The 17,322-nt window shown below is 47.6% G+C and overlaps 1 protein-coding gene across 1 annotated transcript in view; it reads left to right on the top strand.

Annotated features, from left to right (window-relative positions):
• The window catches only part of LOC307075377 (ras association domain-containing protein 8-like), a 32,109-nt gene extending 15,989 nt beyond the window's left edge, over positions 1-16,120 (top strand). Inside the window, 6 exon segments of the mRNA XM_079735965.1 lie at positions 9,025-9,245; positions 10,197-10,400; positions 11,560-11,634; positions 13,283-13,405; positions 15,253-15,376; positions 15,881-16,120. Coding sequence (XP_079592091.1) covers positions 9,025-9,245; positions 10,197-10,400; positions 11,560-11,634; positions 13,283-13,405; positions 15,253-15,376; positions 15,881-15,996 — 863 coding nt within the window. The 3' untranslated portion in view covers positions 15,997-16,120.
• The last annotated feature ends 1,202 nt before the right edge of the window (positions 16,121-17,322 follow it).

The raw sequence follows: 17,322 nt of genomic DNA, 5'->3' as shown, positions 1-17,322 counted from the left end.
TGTTTCACTGGTAGTTTACTATACGCTGAGGGTGGGTTAGAACTAGTTAACTATGTCACTGGTTACCAACTGTTTCACTGGTAGTTTACTATACGCTGAGGGTGGGTTAGAACTAGTTAACTATGTCACTGGTTACCAACTGTTTCACTGGTAGTTTACTATACGCTGAGGGTGGGTTAGAACTAGTTAACTATGTCACTGGTTACCAACTGTTTCACTGTAGTTTAACTATAACGCTGAGGGTGGGTTAGAACTAGTTAACTATGTCACTGGTTACCAACTGTTTCACTGGTAGTTTACTATACGCTGAGGGTGGGTTAGAACTAGTTAACTATGTCACTGGTTACCAACTGTTTCACTGGTAGTTTACTATACGCTGAGGGTGGGTTAGAACTAGTTAACTATGTCACTGGTTACCAACTGTTTCACTGGTAGTTTACTATACGCTGAGGGTGGGTTAGAACTAGTTAACTATGTCACTGGTTACCAACTGTTTCACTGGTAGTTTACTATACGCTGAGGGTGGGTTAGAACTAGTTAACTATGTCACTGGTTACCAACTGTTTCACTGGTAGTTTACTATACGCTGAGGGTGGGTTAGAACTAGTTAACTATGTCACTGGTTACCAACTGTTTCACTGGTAGTTTACTATACGCTGAGGGTGGGTTAGAACTAGTTAACTATGTCACTGGTTACCAACTGTTTCACTGGTAGTTTACTATACGCTGAGGGTGGGTTAGAACTAGTTAACTATGTCACTGGTTACCAACTGTTTCAACTGGTAGTTTACTATACGCTGAGGGTGGGTTAGAACTAGTTAACTATGTCACTGGTTACCAACTGTTTCACTGGTAGTTTACTATACGCTGAGGGTGGGTTAGAACTAGTTAACTATGTCACTGGTTACCAACTGTTTCACTGGTAGTTTACTATACGCTGAGGGTGGGTTAGAACTAGTTAACTATGTCACTGGTTACCAACTGTTTCACTGGTAGTTTACTATACGCTGAGGGTGGGTTAGAACTAGTTAACTATGTCACTGGTTACCAACTGTTTCACTGGTAGTTTACTATACGCTGAGGGTGGGTTAGAACTAGTTAACTATGTCACTGGTTACCAACTGTTTCACTGGTAGTTTACTATACGCTGAGGGTAGGTTAGAACTAGTTAACTATGTCACTGGTTACCAACTGTTTCACTGGTAGTTTACTATACGCTGAGGGTAGGTTAGAACTAGTTAACTATGTCACTGGTTACCAACTGTTTCACTGGTAGTTTACTATACGCTGAGGGTGGTTTAGAACTAGTTAACTATGTCGACTGGTTACAACTGTTTCACTGGTAGTTTACTATACGCTGAGGGTAGGTTAGAACTAGTTAACTATGTCACTGGTTACCAACTGTTTCACTGGTAGTTTACTATACGCTGAGGGTAGGTTAGAACTAGTTAACTATGTCACTGGTTACCAACTGTTTCACTGGTAGTTTACTATACGCTGAGGGTAGGTTAGAACTAGTTAACTATGTCACTGGTTACCAACTGTTTCACTGGTAGTTTACTATACGCTGAGGGTGGGTTAGAACTAGTTAGCTATGTCACTGGTTACCAACTGTTTTCACTGGTAGTTTACTATACGCTGAGGGTGGGTTAGAACTAGTTAACTATGTCACTGGTTACCAACTGTTTCACTGGTAGTTTACTATACGCTGAGGGTGGGTTAGAACTAGTTAACTATGTCACTGGTTACCAACTGTTTCACTGGTAGTTTACTATACGCTGAGGGTGTGGTTAGAACTAGTTAACTATGTCACTGGTTACCAACTGTTTCACTGGTAGTTTACTATACGCTGAGGGTGGGTTAGAACTAGTTAACTATGTCACTGGTTACCAACTGTTTCACTGGTAGTTTACTATACGCTGAGGGTAGGTTAGAACTAGTTAACTATGTCACTGGTTACCAACTGTTTCACTGGTAGTTTACTATACGCTGAGGGTAGGTTAGAACTAGTTAACTATGTCACTGGTTACCAACTGTTTCACTGGTAGTTTACTATACGCTGAGGGTGGGTTAGAACTAGTTAACTATGTCACTGGTTACCAACTGTTTCACTGGTAGTTTACTATACGCTGAGGGTAGGTTAGAACTAGTTAACTATGTCACTGGTTACCAACTGTTTCACTGGTAGTTTACTATACGCTGAGGGTGGGTTAGAACTAGTTAACTATGTCACTGGTTACCAACTGTTTCACTGGTAGTTTACTATACGCTGAGGGTGGGTTAGAACTAGTTAACTATGTCACTGGTTACCAACTGTTTCACTGGTAGTTTACTATACGCTGAGGGTAGGTTAGAACTAGTTAACTATGTCACTGGTTACCAACTGTTTCACTGGTAGTTTACTATACGCTGAGGGTAGGTTAGAACTAGTTAACTATGTCACTGGTTACCAACTGTTTCACTGGTAGTTTACTATACGCTGAGGGTGGTTAGAACTAGTTAACTATGTCACTGGTTACCAACTGTTTCACTGGTAGTTTACTATACGCTGAGGGTAGGTTAGAACTAGTTAACTATGTCACTGGTTACCAACTGTTTCACTGGTAGTTTACTATACGCTGAGGGTGGGTTAGAACTAGTTAACTATGTCACTGGTTACCAACTGTTTCACTGGTAGTTTACTATACGCTGAGGGTAGGTTAGAACTAGTTAACTATGTCACTGGTTACCAACTGTTTCACTGGTAGTTTACTATACGCTGCAGGGTAGGGTTAGAACTAGTTAACTATGTCACTGGTTACCAACTGTTTCACTGGTAGTTTACTATACGCTGAGGGTGGGTTAGAACTAGTTAGCTATGTCACTGGTTACCAACTGTTTCACTGGTAGTTTACTATACGCTGAGGGTGGTTAGAACTAGTTAACTATGTCACTGGTTACCAACTGTTTCACTGGTAGTTTACTATACGCTGAGGGTGGGTTAGAACTAGTTAACTATGTCACTGGTTACCAACTGTTTCACTGGTAGTTTACTATACGCTGAGGGTAGGTTAGAACTAGTTAACTATGTCACTGGTTACCAACTGTTTCACTGGTAGTTTACTATACGCTGAGGGTAGGTTAGAACTAGTTAACTATGTCACTGGTTACCAACTGTTTCACTGGTAGTTTACTATACGCTGAGGGTAGGTTAGAACTAGTTAACTATGTCACTGGTTACCAACTGTTTCACTGGTAGTTTACTATACGCTGAGGGTGGTTAGAACTAGTTAACTATGTCACTGGTTACCAACTGTTTCACTGGTAGTTTACTATACGCTGAGGGTAGGTTAGAACTAGTTAACTATGTCACTGGTTACCAACTGTTTCACTGGTAGTTTACTATACGCTGAGGGTGGGTTAGAACTAGTTAACTATGTCACTGGTTACCAACTGTTTCACTGGTAGTTTACTATACGCTGAGGGTGGGTTAGAACTAGTTAACTATGTCACTGGTTACCAACTGTTTCACTGGTAGTTTACTTTACGCTGAGGGTTGGTTAGAACTAGTTAACTATGTCACTGGTTACCAACTGTTTCACTGGTAGTTTACTATACGCTGAGGGTGGGTTAGAACTAGTTAACTATGTCACTGGTTACCAACTGTTTCACTGGTAGTTTACTATACGCTGAGGGTGGGTTAGAACTAGTTAACTATGTCACTGGTTACCAACTGTTTCACTGGTAGTTTACTATACGCTGAGGGTAGGTTAGAACTAGTTAACTATGTCACTGGTTACCAACTGTTTCACTGGTAGTTTACTATACGCTGAGGGTAGGTTAGAACTAGTTAACTATGTCACTGGTTACCAACTGTTTCACTGGTAGTTTACTATACGCTGAGGGTAGGTTAGAACTAGTTAACTATGTCACTGGTTACCAACTGTTTCACTGGTAGTTTACTATACGCTGAGGGTAGGTTAGAACTAGTTAGCTATGTCACTGGTTACCAACTGTTTCACTGGTAGTTTACTATACGCTGAGGGTGGGTTAGAACTAGTTAACTATGTCACTGGTTACCAACTGTTTCACTGGTAGTTTACTATACGCTGAGGGTGGGTTAGAACTAGTTAACTATGTCACTGAGTTACCAACTGTTTCACTGGTAGTTTACTATACGCTGAGGGTAGGTTAGAACTAGTTAACTATGTCACTGGTTACCAACTGTTTCACTGGTAGTTTACTATACGCTGAGGGTAGGTTAGAACTAGTTAACTATGTCACTGGTTACCAACTGTTTCACTGGTAGTTTACTATACGCTGAGGGTAGGGTTAGAACTAGTTAACTATGTCACTGGTTACCAACTGTTTCACTGGTAGTTTACTATACGCTGAGGGTAGGTTAGAACTAGTTAACTATGTCACTGGTTACCAACTGTTTCACTGGTAGTTTTACTATACGCTGAGGGTGGGTTAGAACTAGTTAGCTATGTCACTGGTTACCAACTGTTTCACTGGTAGTTTACTATACGCTGAGGGTGGGTTAGAACTAGTTAACTATGTCACTGGTTACCAACTGTTTCACTGGTAGTTTACTATACGCTGAGGGTGGGTTAGAACTAGTAACTATGTCACTGTTACCAACTGTTTCACTGGTAGTTTACTATACGCTGAGGGTGGGTTAGAACTAGTTAACTGTCACTGGTTACCAACTGTTTCACTGGTAGTTTACTATACGCTGAGGGTGGGTTAGAACTAGTTAACTATGTCACTGGTTACCAACTGTTTCACTGGTAGTTTACTATACGCTGAGGGTGGGTTAGAACTAGTTAACTATGTCACTGGTTACCAACTGTTTCACTGGTAGTTTACTATACGCTGAGGGTGGGTTAGAACTAGTTAACTATGTCACTGGTTACCAACTGTTTCACTGGTAGTTTACTATACGCTGAGGGTGGTTAGAACTAGTTAACTATGTCACTGGTTACCAACTGTTTCACTGGTAGTTTACTATACGCTGAGGGTAGGGTTAGAAACTAGTTAACTATGTCACTGGTTACCAACTGTTTCACTGGTAGTTTACTATACGCTGAGGGTAGGTTAGAACTAGTTAACTATGTCACTGGTTACCAACTGTTTCACTGGTAGTTTACTATACGCTGAGGGTGGGTTAGAACTAGTTAACTATGTCACTGGTTACCAACTGTTTCACTGGTAGTTTACTATACGCTGAGGGTAGGTTAGAACTAGTTAACTATGTCACTGGTTACCAACTGTTTCACTGGTAGTTTACTATACGCTGAGGGTAGGTTAGAACTAGTTAACTATGTCACTGGTTACCAACTGTTTCACTGGTAGTTTACTATACGCTGAGGGTAGGTTAGAACTAGTTAACTATGTCACTGGTTACCAACTGTTTCACTGGTAGTTTACTATACGCTGAGGGTAGGTTAGAACTAGTTAACTATGTCACTGGTTACCAACTGTTTCACTGGTAGTTTACTATACGCTGAGGGTGGGTTAGAACTAGTTAGCTATGTCACTGGTTACCAACTGTTTCACTGGTAGTTTACTATACGCTGAGGGTGGGTTAGAACTAGTTAACTATGTCACTGGTTACCAACTGTTTCACTGGTAGTTTACTATACGCTGAGGGTGGGTTAGAACTAGTTAACTATGTCACTGGTTACCAACTGTTTCACTGGTAGTTTACTATACGCTGAGGGTAGGTTAGAACTAGTTAACTATGTCACTGGTTACCAACTGTTTCACTGGTAGTTTACTATACGCTGAGGGTAGGTTAGAACTAGTTAACTATGTCACTGGTTACCAACTGTTTCACTGGTAGTTTACTATACGCTGAGGGTAGGTTAGAACTAGTTAACTATGTCACTGGTTACCAACTGTTTCACTGGTAGTTTACTATACGCTGAGGGTAGGTTAGAACTAGTTAACTATGTCACTGTTACCAACTGTTTCACTGGTAGTTTTACTATACGCTGAGGGTAGGTTAGAACTAGTTAGCTATGTCACTGGTTACCAACTGTTTCACTGGTAGTTTACTATACGCTGAGGGTGGGTTAGAACTAGTTAACTATGTCACTGGTTACAACTGTTTCACTGGTAGTTTACTATACGCTGAGGGTGGGTTAGAACTAGTTAAACTATGTCACTGGTTACCAACTGTTTCACTGGTAGTTTACTATACGCTGAGGGTAGGTTAGAACTAGTTAACTATGTCACTGGTTACCAACTGTTTCACTGGTAGTTTACTATACGCTGAGGGTAAGGTTAGAACTAGTTAACTATGTCACTGGTTACCAACTGTTTCACTGGTAGTTTACTATACGCTGAGGGTAGGTTAGAACTAGTTAACTATGTCACTGGTTACCAACTGTTTCACTGGTAGTTTACTATACGCTGAGGGTGGGTTAGAACTAGTTAACTATGTCACTGGTTACCAACTGTTTCACTGGTAGTTTACTATACGCTGAGGGTGGGTTAGAACTAGTTAACTATGTCACTGGTTACCAACTGTTTCACTGGTAGTTTACTATACGCTGAGGGTGGGTTAGAACTAGTTAACTATGTCACTGGTTACCAACTGTTTCACTGGTAGTTTACTATACGCTGAGGGTGGGTTAGAACTAGTTAACTATGTCACTGGTTACCAACTGTTTCACTGGTAGTTTTACTATACGCTGAGGGTGGGTTAGAACTAGTTAACTATGTCACTGGTTACCAACTGTTTCACTGGTAGTTTACTATACGCTGAGGGTGGGTTAGAACTAGTTAACTATGTCACTGGTTACCAACTGTTTCACTGGTAGTTTACTATACGCTGAGGGTGGGTTAGAACTAGTTAACTATGTCACTGGTTACCAACTGTTTCACTGGTAGTTTACTATACGCTGAGGGTGGGTTAGAACTAGTTAACTATGTCACTGGTTACCAACTGTTTCACTGGTAGTTTACTATACGCTGAGGGTAGGTTAGAACTAGTTAACTATGTCACTGGTTACCAACTGTTTCACTGGTAGTTTACTATACGCTGAGGGTAGGTTAGAACTAGTTAACTATGTCACTGGTTACCAACTGTTTCACTGGTAGTTTACTATACGCTGAGGGTAGGTTAGAACTAGTTAACTATGTCACTGGTTACCAACTGTTTCACTGGTAGTTTACTATACGCTGAGGGTAGGTTAGAACTAGTTAACTATGTCACTGGTTACCAACTGTTTCACTGGTAGTTTACTATACGCTGAGGGTGGGTTAGAACTAGTTAACTATGTCACTGGTTACCAACTGTTTCACTGGTAGTTTACTATACGCTGAGGGTGGGTTAGAACTAGTTAACTATGTCACTGGTTACCAACTGTTTCACTGGTAGTTTACTATACGCTGAGGGTGGGTTAGAACTAGTTAACTATGTCACTGGTTACCAACTGTTTCACTGGTAGTTTACTATACGCTGAGGGTAGGTTAGAACTAGTTAGCTATATCACTGGTTACCAACTGTTTCCGTGGTAGTTTACTAGCTACTCTTGCTGGTGTCTTACTCTATCACTGGTGTCTCCACTGGTGTCTCACTCTCACTGGTGTCTCACTCTATCACTGGTGTCTCACTCTCACTGGTGTCTTCACTGGTGTCTCACTCTATCACTGGTGTCTCCACTGGTGTCTCACTCTCACTGGTGTCTTCACTGGTGTCTCACTCTATCACTGGTGTCTTCACTGGTGTCTCACTCTATCACTGGTGTCTTCACTGGTGTCTCACTCTCACTGGTGTCTTCACTGGTGTCTCACTCTCACTGGTGTCTCACTCTATCACTGGTGTCTTCACTGGTGTCTCACTCTCACTGGTGTCTTCACTGGTGTCTCACTCTCACTGGTGTCTTCACTGGTGTCTCACTCTCACTGGTGTCTTCACTGGTGTCTCACTCTCACTGGTGTCTTCACTGGTGTCTCACTCTCACTGGTGTCTTCACTGGTGTCTCACTCTCACTGGTGTCTTCACTGGTGTCTCACTCTCACTGGTGTCTCACTCTATCACTGGTGTCTCACTCTCACTGGTGTCTTCACTGGTGTCTCACTCTCACTGGTGTCTTCACTGGTGTCTCACTCTCACTGGTGTCTCACTCTCACTGGTGTCTCACTCTATCACTGGTGTCTTCACTGGTGTCTCACTCTCACTGGTGTCTCACTCTATCACTGGTGTCTTCACTGGTGTCTCACTCTCACTGGTGTCTTCACTGGTGTCTCACTCTCACTGGTGTCTTCACTGGTGTCTCACTCTCACTGGTGTCTCACTCTATCACTGGTGTCTTCACTGGTGTCTCACTCTATCACTGGTGTCTTCACTGGTGTCTCACTCTCACTGGTGTCTTCACTGGTGTCTCACTCTCACTGGTGTCTCACTCTCACTGGTGTCTCACTCTCACTGGTGTCTTCACTGGTGTCTCACTCTCACTGGTGTCTCACTCTATCACTGGTGTCTCACTCTCACTGGTGTCTTCACTGGTGTCTCACTCTCACTGGTGTCTCACTCTATCACTGGTGTCTCACTCTCACTGGTGTCTTCACTGGTGTCTCACTCTCACTGGTGTCTCACTCTATCACTGCTGCCATCTGTGACACTAACTTCTCCTTCCTCTCTCTTCCCTCCCTTCCTCCCATCATGAATCCGTCCCCTGTCCCATTTACGTGTCCTCCCACACACTCATCCACGTCCGTCCATCCATCTCTTAATCCATTTAACGTGCCACACACACACACACACACACACACACACACACACACACACACACACATCCCTATCCACATCCACACACACCACCTCACATACGCACACGCACACCAACTCACACACACACGCATCCACGTACACCCCCACATACGCACACACCACCTTACATATGCACACGAACACCACCTCACACACACCTAAAACACACACCTACACACACACATACCTACACGCACACGCACACGTCCCCATCCACTCATGCCCCCCCCCCCCCCCCCCCCCCCCCCCCCCCCCCCCAGGTAAACACAGCCAGCAGCAGCAGCAGCGCGGGGGGGTGCACCTCAGCCTGACCCGGGTCCAGTACGTGGGGGGCTACGGCTCGCTGCCCCCCAGCCCGGCCAGGAAGCTGGGCCAGCTCGTGCAGCTGCAGAGGGACAGGATGCAGGCGCTGGGGGGCCGTCTGGGGGGCTGCGACGCCGAGCTCCGCCGCTGGGAGGAGGCCGCCGGCCGGCCCGATGAGGTGGGACATAGAGCACGGCCCCCCCGGGGCCCCCACGGACCCCCAGGGGACCCCAGGGTACTGATGCTGGGTTGGGGTCGGTCGCGTCGGCGCGATAAGGCGTCGGCGCGATAAGGCGTCGGCGCGACCGACCCCAACCCAGCATCAGTACCCTGGGGTCCCCTGGGTCCCAGGGTCCCCAGGGTCCCCAGGGTCCCCCTGGGGGTCCGTGGGGGACCCCCGGGGGGCCCCCACGGACCCCCAGGGGACCCCAGGGTACTGATGCTGGGTTGGGGTCGGTCGCATCGGCGCAATAAGGCGTCGGCGCGATAAGGCGTCGGCGCGACCGACCCCAACCCAGCATCAGTACCCTGGGGTCCCCTGGGTCCCAGGGTCCCCAGGGTCCCCAGGGTCCCCAGGGGGTCCGTGGGGGACCCCCGGGGGGCCCCCACGGACCCCCAGGGGACCCCAGGGTACTGATGCTGGGTTGGGGTCGGTCGCGTCGGCGCGATAAGGCGTCGGCGCTGCTTTAGAGTTAATGTTGGTTTCACTTTGCTGGGGTGTTGGGTAGAAAACCCGGCCCACAGAACCTCAGAACCTCGGGGGTCATTTCGGGGGATTTACCGTTCTCCTTTTTTGTGTCAATCTTAAATAGGTTATGATTCTGCGCAACAAGCGCTACAGATGGGCGCCTGTTGCGCTCATCTCTTGACATTTCCAAATGCCCTGCCGTTGTTTCGTAACGGCGTGCGTCGTCCATACCCACGGACGTGGCCGTGTCATTGGTAGGAGAGGAAATTGACTTTACCTGTGGCGGGCTCGCACTCTTTCTGTCGGGTGCGCGCCGGGAAAAGATGAAAAAACGATATTGGTATTTGAACTCAAGCGAAGACAGCACTGCTGCTCCTGTTTTGTTTGAATGGTTAAGAGGCGATGAGGGGTGAAGGTCTCTCCCCGCTTCCCCCCCAGCAGGCGGCGGGGTACGAGGAGGAGGTGCTGCTCCTGCAGCAGCAGCTGCAGAGGAGCGAGACGGAGGTGGAGGAGGAGGAGTTCTGGCTGAACGAGCTGCACATCGAGCAGGAGAGCGAGCGGCAGCTCCGCCTGCAGCTTGGCGAGCTGCAGGGCCGCGTCCACGAGGTCACCGGCCGAGTGCTGGAGCACCTGGCCCGCGTGCAGGTGACCTCTGACCCCCCCCCCCCCCCCACTAGTACACTACTCACTCTCTTGCTCTTTTCTGCTGTCTCTCTCTCTCTTGTTGTCTGTCTCTCGCTCTCTCCCTCGCGCTCTCTCTCTCTCTCTCTCTCTCTGTGTGTCTCTCTCTCTCTCTCTCTGTGTCTCTCTCTCTCTCTCTGTGTCTCTCTCTCTCTCTCTCTCTCTCTCTCTCTGTGTGTCTCTCTCTGTGTCTCTCTCTCTCTCTCTCTCTGTGTGTCTCTCTCTCTCTCTCTCTCTGTGTCTCTCTCTCTCTCTCTCTGTGTCTCTCTCTCTCTCTCTCTGTGTCTCTCTCTCTCTCTCTCTGTGTCTCTCTCTCTCTCTCTCTGTGTCTCTCTCTCTCTCTCTCTGTGTCTCTCTCTCTCTCTCTGTGTCTCTCTCTCTCTCTCTCTCTCGCTCTCTCTCTCTCTCTCTCGTTGTCTCATTCTCTCTCGTTGTCTCTCTCTCGTTCTCGCTCTTGTTCTCTCTCTCTTGTTCTCGCTCTCGCTCTCATTCTCTCTCTTTCTTGCTCTCGTTCTGTCTCTCTCTCTCGCTCTCGTTCTGTCTCTCTCTCTCGCTCTCGTTCTGTCTCTCTCTCTCTCTCTCTCTCTCTCTCTCTCTCTGTGTGTCTCTCTCTGTGTCTCTCTCTCTCTCTCTCTCTGTGTGTCTCTCTCTCTCTCTCTCTGTGTCTCTCTCTCTCTCTCTGTGTCTCTCTCTCTCTCTCTGTGTCTCTCTCTCTCTCTCGCTCTCTCTCTCTCTCTCGTTGTCTCATTCTCTCTCGTTGTCTCTCTCTCGTTCTCGCTCTTGTTCTCTCTCTCTTGTTCTCGCTCTCGCTCTCATTCTCTCTCTTTCTTGCTCTCGTTCTGTCTCTCTCTTTCGCTCTCGTTCTGTCTCTCTCTCTCGCTCTCGTTCTGTCTCTCTCTCGTTCTCGCTCTCATTCTCGCTCTCGTTCTCGCTCCCGCTCTCATTCTCTCTCTCTCTCGCTCTCTCTCTCTTGTTCCCTCTCTCTCGCTCTCGCTCTCTCTCTCTCTGAATCCATGGGGCATTTTATTGCTTGCCTTCTAAAAGTGGCAATCTTATTATTGTGCGTTCTCCCTCGGAGAAAAGCTTCATTAATTTGATTCTTCGCTCCCCCTCTTGTATGTAGACCATGGAGGCGGGGCTTGAGCAGACGAGACTGCAGCAGGAGGCGGAGCTTAACCAGCAGGCCAATGAGGAAGAGGTACGTACACACTTCACATGATTGTTCGTCAGGGGCATCCGTCGCATGAACCTTCCACGTCAGGCCGTCGTGCTCAGCAGCGGCCGACTGCGTTGACGGTAGTATCGCTGCTGGTGGATTATTCTGTAGCATGCGGCTATAGAAACTAGTTCAAGGCGCCGCGTAAGAGTATTGGGGCGCCGCGGGGAGCCCCCTGAGAGCTGCAGTGTTGTGTTTTAATCCCGTTCAGCTCTGAGCTCCTGATCCACAGCCGGACTGGTCTGCTCATGCTGGGAGAGCTGGTGGTGAGGCAGTGGATCCTCCGTCGCTGTCCGGCCTCCGTTTAGCTTTGTGGGTCCACACTTGAAATAATCATTATAATTTATCAAATAAAATATTTATAAAGCATATATAATTATGCAACCTTTATTTTATCATTACGGTCCAATTGTCTTTAGCTAGAGATCCGAGGAGCAGGCTAAATGGGATTCGGTTGTTTTATATCGTCCGTAATGCTTTCTAATAAAGCTTTGACTCCATACCCTAATAGTACGACCTTATGAAAGAACACCACCACTCAGCCTGTGTCACCTCCAAACTAGTTTCCGAGGCCAGTGATTCATTGGCCGTTACCGTAGGGATACTGGCCAACATTGTGCTCAGTCATAATATGATTCCTTATTCATTCATTAGCTAAGCTCCATAGGCGTGTGTGTTTTGTTTATTGTGTTCGATGGTGTTTCTTAGCTTTGTTCCGTATGGCTGTATTCCGAGTCATTAATATGGTAATAAGGGCTTTATATATCCCTGTATATACTACAGGACAGGAGCCATTCGATCTAAATTACAAAATAAACCTGCAATGAGTTAATTCTATGCTTTATGCTATCGTACTGCAGGTATGGGATATTCATACGGCATCAGTGTGTAATTAACGTGCGGTTTGCAGAGTTAATAATACGGGATTAGCGTTGGGTTCTAACACCACTTGGCTGTAAGTCATGGTACTAACGAGGTGTGTGGGCGGAGTCATGGTACTAACGAGGTGTGTGGGCGGAGTCATGATACTAACCAGTGTGTGGGCGGAGTCATGGTACTAACGAGGTGTGGTGGGCGGAGTCATGGTACTAACGAGGTGTGTTGGCGGAGTCATGGTACTATCGAGGTGTGTGGGCGGAGTCATGGTACTAACCAGTGTGTGGGCGGAGTCATGGTACTAACCAGTGTGTGGGCGGAGTCATGGTACTAACGAGGTGTGTGGGCGGAGTCATGGTACTAACGAGGTGTGTGGGCGGAGTCATGATACTAACCAGTGTGTGGGCGGAGTCATGGTACTAACGAGGTGTGTGGGCGGAGTCATGGTACTAACCAGTGTGTGGGCGGAGTCATGGTACTAACCAGTGTGTGGGCGGAGTCATGGTACTAACGAGGTGTGTGGGCGGAGTCATGGTACTAACGAGGTGTGTTGGCGGAGTCATGGTACTAACGAGGTGTGTGGGCGGAGTCATGGTACTAACCCGCTGTGATTGGTCCAGGTGCAGGCCCAGCTGTGCCGGGTGTTGTAGGCGGGGTCATGGTACTAACCCGCTGTGATTGGTCCAGGTGCAGGCCCAGCTGTGCCGGGTGTTGTAGGCGGGGTCATGGTACTAACCCGCTGTGATTGGTCCAGGTGCAGGCCCAGCTGTTCCGGGTGCGGGGGGACCTGGAGCAGCAGAGCCAGCAGAGCTCCCGTCTGGAGAACAGCTGCCGGGCGCTGGAGCGCTCGCTGGGCCAGTCGTCCAAGAGGCTGCAGGTCAGCTCCCGAACCGCTCAGTGGTTGTTATTGATTGATTGATTGATTGATTCTTTTAATGACTACACTGGCAGGCTGGTGGAATCTGTTTTCAGTACAGGTTCAAACATTACAATAAACCTTAAACATATAACATAGATATACATACAGACAGACACATTATATAGTACATAAGGGCCGTGCTTAATCCCAAGCGGTCAGAATGTTAATTGCAATAGGAATGAAACTGGTTTTGAAGCGGGTAGTTTTGGAGGCAATTGTCCTGTTACGCCTCCCACAGGGCAGTAGCAGGAAGGCAAAGTGTGCAGGGTGTGTGGGGTCAGAGATGATCTTGCGGGTTCTGCGTAGTGCCTGTTGTTGTTCTGATGTCGTGATCCGCTTGCTGGTGTGTGTAACGCGTCGTGTGTGGCCCCACACCGGCCTGACCCAGGGGCGTGGCCTCGAACCGGCAGGGCGGGGCGCTCCTAAAGCCTCTTGGAACATCATAGGTGGGCGTGTCCACCGAGATGACGGACAGATGAACAACGTTAGCTACAGTCCACTGGGTAGGCTGGTAGACTGATCTATCCAGCGCACATCTAGTTGGACACGCCCCCTTGTGATGTCAGAAGAGGCAGATTTTTTAAACTGCCTGTAGCAGCTAAGCACCCTCAAACCTGGGGGTATAATGTGTCACCTTTAAAGGGGAACCCCCATGTTCAGCGACTCTATTGGCCGATGATGTCATCGGTCCAGGGTTTGAGTTCTAACAGTAGAACCATGGCGTCCTCTTCTCGGGTTTCCCTTGCGCTGAAGGTGTGGCTGACCAGGATTCTCTTACAGCACACGTTTGAAACGGCACTCTCTTGGAGAAAGACGAGAGGACGTTTCCCTTTAAGGGAAGATCTCCATGTCATTTGACTTCCTTCCAAACGAGTACAAAACAACAAATCAAAGCTATTCCTAGTGACATCATTTTACGTGTTTCTTAAAAGCTAAAATATTCTGGTGAATGGTAAAAGTTATGATAATATGTTAGCAGGGGGAGAGTTCTTACAGAAGGAGGAGGAGGAGGATGAGGAGGAGGAGAAAGAAGTCTAATGGGGGGAGTGGTTTAAAAGGAGTGAGGAGGAGGAGGAGTAATGATTTTACAGGGGGAGGAAGAGTGATATCCCAGGAGGCTTGAGGAGTGCTATTTAAGTAGTGTAATGAGTATTTCAGGAGGAGTGGGAGATGGAGTGGTATCACAGGAGGAGGTGGAGAAGGAGGAGTTAGGCAGCATTCTTTGTCTGATTAGGAGCAGGGGATTATGTGGTCTGAATGAAGGCCTGGTTCCTCTCGCTCGGACCACAGACATCAGACCGCTGATCATACAATATAAATGAAACCCATATAATCGGTTGTGTTCTTATGGCCTGGGTTCTGCTGGGTTCTGAGGGTTCCTGGGTTCTGATTGGTTCTGAGCGTTCCTGTGTTCTGAGGGTGCCTGGGTTCTGATTGGTTCTGAGCGTTCCTGTGTTCTGAGGGTTGCTGGGTTCTGATTGGTTCTGAGCGGTTCTGTGTTCTCCTGGGTTCTTACCGTTCCTGTGTTCTGATTGGTTCTGAGCATTCCTGGGTTCTCCTGTGTTCTGATTGGTTCTGAGCGGTTCTGTGTTCTCCTGGGTTCTGAGCGTTCCTGTGTTCTGATTGGTTCTGCGCATTCCTGGGTTCCCCTGGGTTCTGATTGGTTCTGAGCGGTTCTGTGTTCTCCTGGGTTCTGAGCGTTCCTGTGTTCTGATTGGTTCTGAGCGGTCCTGTGTTCTGAGGGTTCCTGGGTTCTCCTGGGTTCTGGTTGGTTCTGAGCGTTGCCGTGTGTCTGGTTCCTGCAGGAGCAGGAGCAGGAGCTGGAGCAGCTGACCAAGGAGTTGCGTCAGGTCAACCTGCAGCAGTTCATCCAGCAGACGGGCACCAAGGTCACCGTGCTGCCGGCGGAGCCCGGCGACGACGAGCACGGTACGCACGCACGCACTCAGTCGCACACAGTCGCACAAATTCACACACAGTTGCACAAATTCACACACAGTCGCACAAATTCACACACAAAGTCGCGCGCACACACACACACTCAGTCGTACACACACGCTTGCATAGAGGCGCACGCATACCCACACACACATATATACACGCATGCAGCTGCTAATAGTTTACATTTGATTCTTTAACGAGGAATGGTCAGAGACACAGTGCTGCTGTCGTTTTGCGTTTAATCATAAAAGTGGGAACACATCGCCACCTGGTGGGTAAACAGAGAACAAACGTTTAGGTTTGCACAAATCCGTCCACTATTTAAAAACTGTCTTTTGAAATAACTTAAGGTATCATTACATTTTTGGGGGTATTTGCAACTTGTTGTTTGAACAGCTTATTCACCAAAAAGCCTTGGACTGGTTTGTGACTGCATGAGTCGTTTTCGCGGCCTGATGTTGGCTGACCGTCCTCTCCTCTGTCGCCCCCTAGAGGCAGAGTCCGGCTCCCTGAAGCGGCTCGGCTCCGCCCGCCTGCTGCCCAGCGACCTCCGCGACCTCCAGGGCCCCGCCTCCTCCAGCCTCAACCCAGAGGGCATCTACGTCTGAGCCGCCCCCCTCGGCCCTGGCGCACCACAGGGCCCCCGGGGGGGGGGGGGGGGGGGGGGGGGGGTCAGGCAGGAGCAGCTTCCACCCCACTGCGAGGGGAAGCTTCACACACCGCCATGACCCGGATGGGGCTCTTCAACACCGCTGCCGGGGGGCTCTTGAGCAGGACACTGGAGGGGTTTCGGTGGCTGAAGCCGGGCGGAGGCTGGGACTGTGTCCTACACCCAGAAGACGACAGATGAAATCAGTGAAACGTTCTCTTTTTTTATTTTGATTAACCTTCACACATCCCAGCTCTGCGACAGCGACTCAGAATAACAACGAGAATAACACAAACTCCTCCGGGACTCAGCCTCCCTCAGGGTCAACCCGGAACAACGCGTGATGCACTGCTGTGCACGGGGGCCCCCCCAATGTCTTAAAACAAAAGGCTGCTTTGAATCAGAACAGCTCCCTGGAAGAGAGACCCCCCCACACGGACTGGACTGCTGTGAGGGACCACCCGGGGGGGGTTTGTCCATACTGAAGGAGACGAGGGGAAGTGTTGAGATTATTGATGGGGTGGGAAAGTTGTGTCATGTTGCCATGCGTACACACACACACACACACACACACACACACACACACACACACACACACACACACACACACACACACACACACACACACACACACACACACACTTTAATGAAATAATAGCCATATATGATTGCCTTACTCTGGTGGAGGATATTTTTTTCCCATGTAAACCAGAGGTCAGTTTTATCTTGATTTTACTCTTCTAACAGATGGTCGCCTAAAGCTATGGTTCCTTGAATAGATTTTTCTATTCAATTTGCCATTCAGCTATTAGTCATTGATGAAATTGTTGCCAATAGTTGGTAATCAATAGTCAGAGCTACAGATGTCCAGTAAATCATTGAATAATTACTACTTCTTTTTTCAGACTATGGGGATTGGTTTCATGTTTACAAATATGCAGCAAGCGTTCATAACTAGTCTCTTCTGCTTGTTTAAACCTAACCTAAACCCTCTCCTACGAGTATACTAAAATGAACTGCTAGAAGCTATAAACTAATTTGAAGAGGCATAATTCAGTATTAACCTTTTTTAAGATTGTACATTATTTTTGAATAAGTGAATGAGATCCTCCCAGTCCATGTAATGAATTAACCGCTTTCATACTAACTTTTCATGAGATTATTTATCGTATTGCCTACAACGTCCTAGTTTCACCACTAGATGGCGGCAAGCTCAACATTATTTATGGAGGCTAACCGCTAACCGTCGTCCTTCTGCCTCAACTGTGTTGCATCACTCGTTTCA

Source organism: Pollachius pollachius (assembly GCF_949987615.1).
Source record: "Pollachius pollachius genome assembly, chromosome: 4".
Lineage (NCBI taxonomy): Eukaryota > Metazoa > Chordata > Actinopteri > Gadiformes > Gadidae > Pollachius > Pollachius pollachius.
The sequence above is the reverse complement of the archived record's forward strand: the minus strand, read 5'-3'. Positions and strand labels throughout refer to the sequence as shown.